The 6718-nt window shown below is 36.2% G+C and overlaps 1 protein-coding gene across 2 annotated transcripts in view; it reads left to right on the top strand.

Moving 5' to 3' along the window:
- The window catches only part of LOC107630376 (WD-40 repeat-containing protein MSI4), a 17699-nt gene extending 11840 nt beyond the window's left edge, over window positions 1–5859 (top strand). The window contains exons 2-16 of one of the 2 annotated variants that reach the window (XM_016333480.2): window positions 9–469; window positions 574–637; window positions 1181–1267; window positions 1374–1436; window positions 1644–1709; window positions 1804–1878; window positions 2158–2233; window positions 2311–2518; window positions 2827–2908; window positions 3224–3297; window positions 3392–3503; window positions 4137–4211; window positions 4338–4414; window positions 4945–5044; window positions 5462–5859. In XM_016333480.2, coding sequence (XP_016188966.1) covers window positions 198–469; window positions 574–637; window positions 1181–1267; window positions 1374–1436; window positions 1644–1709; window positions 1804–1878; window positions 2158–2233; window positions 2311–2518; window positions 2827–2908; window positions 3224–3297; window positions 3392–3503; window positions 4137–4211; window positions 4338–4414; window positions 4945–5044; window positions 5462–5569 — 1539 coding nt within the window. In that variant the 5' untranslated portion in view covers window positions 9–197 and the 3' untranslated portion in view covers window positions 5570–5859. Of the gene's footprint in view, window positions 470–573; window positions 638–1180; window positions 1268–1373; window positions 1437–1643; window positions 1710–1803; window positions 1879–2157; window positions 2234–2310; window positions 2519–2826; window positions 2909–3223; window positions 3298–3391; window positions 3504–4136; window positions 4212–4337; window positions 4415–4944; window positions 5045–5461 lie in introns of both variants that reach the window. The other variant, XM_016333481.2, reaches the window with a different exon arrangement.

Below are 6718 nucleotides of genomic sequence, written 5' to 3'. Positions count from 1 at the left end.
AACACTAGAACAGAATGGGTTTGGCTTGAAGTTTGGAAACATGTCTTTGGGATTGTGAGAGAGAAACAGAGCAGTGAGCAGTCAAAGCAAAGCATCAGTAACATTAACACTAACACGCGAAGAGGTGTGGTACTTTGAAATTTGAATCGCTGAAAAGTCATAGTGTGTGTCTGTGTGACTGAAAAGGGAAAACGAAGATGGAGAGTCCGCCTTCAGCTGGTGCCGCCTCTCCTACGGTGGGGAAGAAGAAGGAGACAAGGGGCCGAAAGCCCAAGCCCAAGCCTAAGGACGAACAACACACCAAGACCATCAAAGAAGGCAAGAAGACCCCCCATCAGCAGCACCATCAACAACACCACCACCACCAACCTTCGGTGGACGACAAGTACACTCAGTGGAAGTCTCTTGTTCCCGTTCTCTATGACTGGCTCGCCAACCATAACCTCGTCTGGCCTTCTCTCTCTTGCCGGTCTCTCTCTCTCTCTCTAGGGTTTTTCCCTTCTGCTCCGTGCTGTTCTCAATTTTAGGAATTTCTAAATTCTATTTTTTTTACTTTCAAATTTCGGTAATTAGGTGGGGTCCTCAGCTGGAACAAGCTACTTACAAGAATCGCCAGCGTCTATACCTCTCTGAGCAGGTAACTTTGTGTGTGTTATTTTGATTAAAAATTGTGCATTTTGTGTAATTAATTTTGATTTTGAAGGAATGATGTTATCGTAATCTTGTCTCGATGCAAAGAAAAACATTTTTTTTAAGGACACTAGTTAAGGTGCTTAAAAGAGAAAGTTTGTATGGAAAAAATAAGCGGTTCAAAATATTCAATTCACTTGGAATGCATTTATTAAGATAAAACGTTTAAGCACTTGATAGCAAATTTTTTAAATTTTTTATATTATGTTTGCTGAATAAAGTTATGAGAAAGATTAAACCTTTCCTTTATAAGTGGGTTTGATTTGACGACATTAATGTTATTGAGACTTGAAAGTCCCCTTATTCAGTGTTTGTTTAATGGCTTCTTGTGCATGCTGCTGTGTGCTGCTGAGAGGAAATTAATGTTGTAAGAGAAATTACACCTTTTATGATCTTGATGTGTATTTCATAATAACTTTAATGTGTCTATGTTCTTTTGAGCTGAAAGGAAAGAAAGAAAAGACTCACTGTTCTTTTTATGTGTTGGTAGACTGATGGAAGTGTTCCAAATACACTGGTCATTGCGAATTGTGAGGTTGTTAAGCCTAGGGTCGCAGCTGCAGAGCACATTTCACAGGTTTGTTAATCATATGTGAATGTGATATATAGCTTATTATCTTTGAATGGTTTTACTTTGGTGTTTGAAATTCAATTAAGCATTTGGGAACGCCTTTTGGTATCAGTTTAATGAAGAGGCGCGCTCTCCATTCGTCAAGAAGTATAAGACCATTATACATCCAGGAGAGGTACATATTCACCTTTCATATCGATAGAAATTCAAAAGTGGATCCATTATTTTCGCTAACAAGTTACAAGCTTATGCAATTTTGTCCGGCTTTCTTTTTTGCTTTTATTTTCTAGTTATGGTCATTGTTATATTTTGACTTGAACTTGGTTTTGTTGATAATTGATGAGATAGTGGTGGTTGATCTGATCTATGATGCATTTTATAGGTGAATAGAATTAGGGAATTGCCGCAGAACTCTAAGATAGTGGCTACTCATACGGACAGCCCTGATGTGAGAACTTTACCTTTTACTTTTGTGCATATTCTTTGGAGCTGGTTTGATTTCTTGGTTTATGGTGTCATGTTTCTAATTGGCCAAATTTCAGGTCCTCATTTGGGATGTTGAAAGTCAACCTAATCGTCATGCTGTCCTTGGAGCTACAAATTCTCGTCCGGATTTGGTATAGTTTGATGGTTATCCATTAATATTCTAGATTATCCCATCTCTAAGTGTTAAGTGTAATTTGTGACATCAGTTGATGAAGGAGATCCATGTAACATTGGGATGGTCATCTTGTTTCTTTTTTTGGGTATTTTTTTATTGAGACGGAGTTAACTTTGAATTAAGTGGCACCTCTACTCAGTTCTTTCAAACCATTGTCAATAAAGAAACTCCAATGCACTATGTTTAGCATGGTTTCTATCATGTGAGATATTGAGACACATTTTTCTTATTGCAGGTGTTGACTGGACACCAAGACAATGCGGAATTTGCCCTTGCAATGTGCCCAACTGAACCCTATGTGCTTTCAGGAGGTTGGCATACTTATTTTCTTAAAACAATCATGTCAGGTTTTTAAAATCCTGCTCATCTGTTATTGTGGTTGTTGCAGGAAAGGACAAAACGGTGGTGCTGTGGAGTATTGAAGACCATATAACATCTTCTGCCACAGACTCCAAATCTGGGGGATCCATTGTCAAATCAAACTCCAAATCTGGCGAAGGCAATGATAAATCTGCTGATGGCCCTTCTGTTGGACCGCGAGGTATCTACTGTGGGCATGATGAAACTGTGGAGGATGTGACTTTCTGCCCTTCTAGGTAGATTTGTTAAATATTTCTTTAGTTATCCACAAGTGGCTATTCTCATTTGACTTTCCACCTTATTATGAACTCTTAGGCTGAAGTCTACGGTGTCCCCTACAGCTTTACTAGTCTTAATTTGCTTCTTGTTCCTTTATTTACCTCCATATTATTCCTTATAAATGTGGTAGCTATACCCTTTTTCAAGCATTGTTGATGATGGAAGAAAATATTCTGTGTTTTCAATTTATGATTTAGGGAGTTAGTTATTTGTACTGCAATAGCAACATATATATTGGCCTGACATTATTGTGATCATACTGAAGTGCACAGGAGTTCTGTAGTGTTGGAGATGATTCTTGCCTCATATTATGGGATGCTCGTGTTGGCTCTAGCCCTGCAGTTAAGGTATATTATCTAATATTCAGTCATGTAATTGATTTTGGTTCCCTTGATCATCTAAGTTTGAAGTTTAAAGCATGTTTTTTAGTGAACAGAACCGTGTTTTCAAATGGACTTGGAGTATATCACCCATGCCATTGAGGTTTTCAAATTGAGCAAATAGCCAAATATGCAATGTACCTATACTTCAAGATATTCATATGCAAAAGACTTCTAATTTCAAACTAAGATATAGAATGGTAATATATCATTCTTTTATATAGATTTTTATATAAATAAATTTAATTATATTCTTTTCCTGTTCTATGCATTTGGTGACAGGTTGAGAAAGCGCATAATGCTGATCTTCATTGTGTTGACTGGAATCCACATGATGTTAATTTGATTCTTACTGGGTATGGTTTGCTGTTGTATATTATTATTATTATCGTTAATAGTGGATGCAGATGAAGCACCCATCCCATTTGACTTGTCATCATATTTCTCCAGGTCAGCAGATCATTCTGTTCGCATGTTTGATCGCCGCAATCTCACCTCTAATGGAGTTGGAACACCAATCCATAAATTTGAGTGTCACAAAGCTGCTGTTCTTTGTGTTCAGGTAACTGCTGACATGATTCTCTCCCCCTTACCCTTCACAATCCTTCATTCATTCTGGCATTATTTCTTCCTAAAGCATTATAGATGCTTAAAACAGAAAGGAGTCGTGAACACATTCACCAAGTCATAGTTTGCAGTCTAAATATGCAACCACCTTCAATATAATGCAAAAATTAACAAGTCAAATCCCAGTTAAAGTTTAAGCCTAAGCCTTCGATTAACAAGAATTCAAAGGTTGAGGAATAACATTGAGAAAAGAGAGGAAGAATGGAATGGGATTATGGGAATTGATGTGATTTCAGGAAAGTGTCTCAGTGTCACGGTAATTAGAAAATAGGAGAGAATAGACACGAGGAGCTTGGCTAAGCGATGTATCAGAGGCGATAGGAGAGACTAGAGAGCATCAGGTAGTGGCTATGAGTATTAAAGGCGGATCATTCAAATTATCTAGGCTTTTGGCTTTGAAGCTTAAACGTAGATAATCAACACAAAACTAACACAATGACAACACATCTTAAAGTTGTCGTAACAGAAGTAACATTTATATCCATCGCCTCTCACATAAGAGTAAACCTCTCTTGTATTGCAATTACGGTTTCTACGTCATAGGCTAATCACTAGTTGCTTAATTCAGTGGTCTCCAGACAAAGCATCTGTATTTGGAAGCTCAGCAGAAGATGGTCTCTTAAACATCTGGGACTATGAGAAGGTATAGTTTCGATTGGATTGTGCTTTGCTTCTTTGTTGCCATGAAGTCAATGTGTTGTAAAAGGGTTTCTTTCTTTCTTTCTTTTGTTTTTTCCCCCTTTTTTCCCTTTTTCTTTTGGTAATGCAGGTTGGTAAAAAAATAGAGCGCTCCGGAAAATCTGTAAGTTCTCCTCCAGGGTTGTTTTTCCAGCATGCAGGCCATAGGTATGAAACCACTATCTCTTTTACCTCTTTGGCACACTTCAATTCAATATATTTATTTCAAACAACTAACCCTGTAGTTATAGGTCAGAGATTACCTTTACTTTGATAATTTATTAAGACTTACTAAGGCAAGATGTTATGAAAAATTTTCAGAATCTGAAACTATTGTTCTTCTTGTCATCTGAATCTGAGTCTTTACTTTTAGGTTATCTTGGTATATATTTATCTTACCTGATTCTCTGTTTTAATATGGTCATCTGCAATACTTAATAGACGTGATATGATACCAACTTGATTATGATTTTTGAACATCACATATCGTGCAAAACATTGTGCCTGTAAAATATGCGCAAAGGATTGTGTTTAGTCACTTGCTGATCCCATCCATTCTAGATGTCATTTCTAGTAGAATTTTGGTCTCCTTTATATAGCTGCAACACCAAGTTGCTTGTTTTCTTTCTTGTATGGCATTTTGTGTAATTCTGAACTGCTTCCTTTTATTTCGCTAATGAACTTCGAATTATATGCAGGGACAAAGTAGTTGACTTCCACTGGAATGCACAGGATCCATGGACAATTGTTAGCGTCTCTGATGATTGTGAAAGTACTGGTGGAGGGGGAACATTACAGGTACAGAAACATAAAACGGTTATTCAGTTGAAGAGTCTACTTGTCGAAACAACTTAAAATGTTGGACACTCAAATTTTTAGTGCCGTTGAGGATGAACCTCTAGAAGGGCAATATCTCACACTTGATAATGCATGTAAAATTTTAAGATTTGACTCTTTTGAAATGTGTTGTATTTTTGAGAGTAAGTTCAGTGTCTGAATTGCTAATTAGAAAATCAATGGCTTCACACTTAATAAGAAAAAAAAAACATTTATAACTACCATATAATCTACAATTGTTGATTTTCTCACCAATAGTTCAGACAATGCATTTTACAGGCTAAAGTGGTGATCCAAATATTTGAATATTGGAATGTGCTTATTGGCTTGTGACAATGTTAGTTCTTTAAGCTGATGATTCAAAATTCATTTTTGCAGATATGGCGCATGAGTGATTTGATCTACAGACCGGAAGAGGAGGTTTTGGCGGAGCTGGAGAAATTCAAAAGCCACGTTGTGGCGTGTGCCTCGAAGACCGAAAAATGATAATATATTCCCAATTCCTAGTCCGAGTTCGTTCCTTCCTTCCTTATGATCTGGACTATGGATATTATTTATTTTTATTTACATTTTGCCCTGGATTTTTGGTAGCTTTATATAAATGTGGTTGTAGGGAGAAAGGATAAACTAGGAACATTAGATTGCGGCATAGAATGACTGAGGCTTTGTGACTATGTTCCTTAAATTGGAATCAGTTCTGCATAAAACTTGAATGTCATGGATCCTTGGAAATTTGAAATTGGAAATATTAGTACATTTCTCAGTTCTTCAACCAATGAATGGAACACTGACACTTTTCTGGAGGCTTTTTTAAGATGATGATGGATATATATATATATATTGACTGGAGAGAGATATATAGATTAGCTAGTGAGTAGTTAAGAAAATCTTATACCATAATTCCAGAGGAAGGGAGGATGGGGCGTAAAGAGTAAGGCTTGTTTTAATAACATGTTTCTGCTTTCTTTGTCCTCGCCATTAGAGTGATGGGTATCGAGACAAGAAAGTCGGAGACTGAAAAATTGTGGAAACAAATTAGACGAGTACTCCTTAGCATTACCTAATAATTAAGTCTAATTAATACTTTTTAACAGTGTGTTTAAAAATTCTTTGAAATCTCAATTGAATTTCTGTTTGAAAAAAAAAAAAAGAAATTAATTTAGAAAGAATTTAATTCAATTCCATTTGTTTTTTCCATATTAATTTTCACATCAGATTTGGAATTTCATTCTATTAAGATTTTTCTTAAATGGTGAAATGTTTAAAATATTCTTATAATTTAATTATTTTTTTATACCTCTCTCACCCGCTTTTTTTCACACGGTTACACTCTTCACGCCTCCCACCCCTTCCTCTTTACATCCTTTGTGATTGTTCCCTCTCGTCACTGTTGCTGTTGGAGATCGAAAGCTGGCGAACAGCTGCCTTTCACCTTCGCCGCCGACAATGATGCCGTTAGCATTCCTACTTTCGGATAGTATCACAAAATTCTTCACTCATCCCAATTTTTAATTTTTTTTTTGTTTATAATATTTGAAGAGGTAATTAAAATTTGAGTATTTTAAGGAAAAAAAGAGAAAATAGATTTTTTTTTAATAAAGAAAAAACAAGGTCAAAAGTTTTTGAAGTCAGAAT

Source organism: Arachis ipaensis, chromosome B03 (genome assembly GCF_000816755.2).
Source record: "Arachis ipaensis cultivar K30076 chromosome B03, Araip1.1, whole genome shotgun sequence".
NCBI classification, from domain to species: Eukaryota; Viridiplantae; Streptophyta; class Magnoliopsida; order Fabales; family Fabaceae; genus Arachis; species Arachis ipaensis.
The sequence above is the reverse complement of the archived record's forward strand: the minus strand, read 5'-3'. Positions and strand labels throughout refer to the sequence as shown.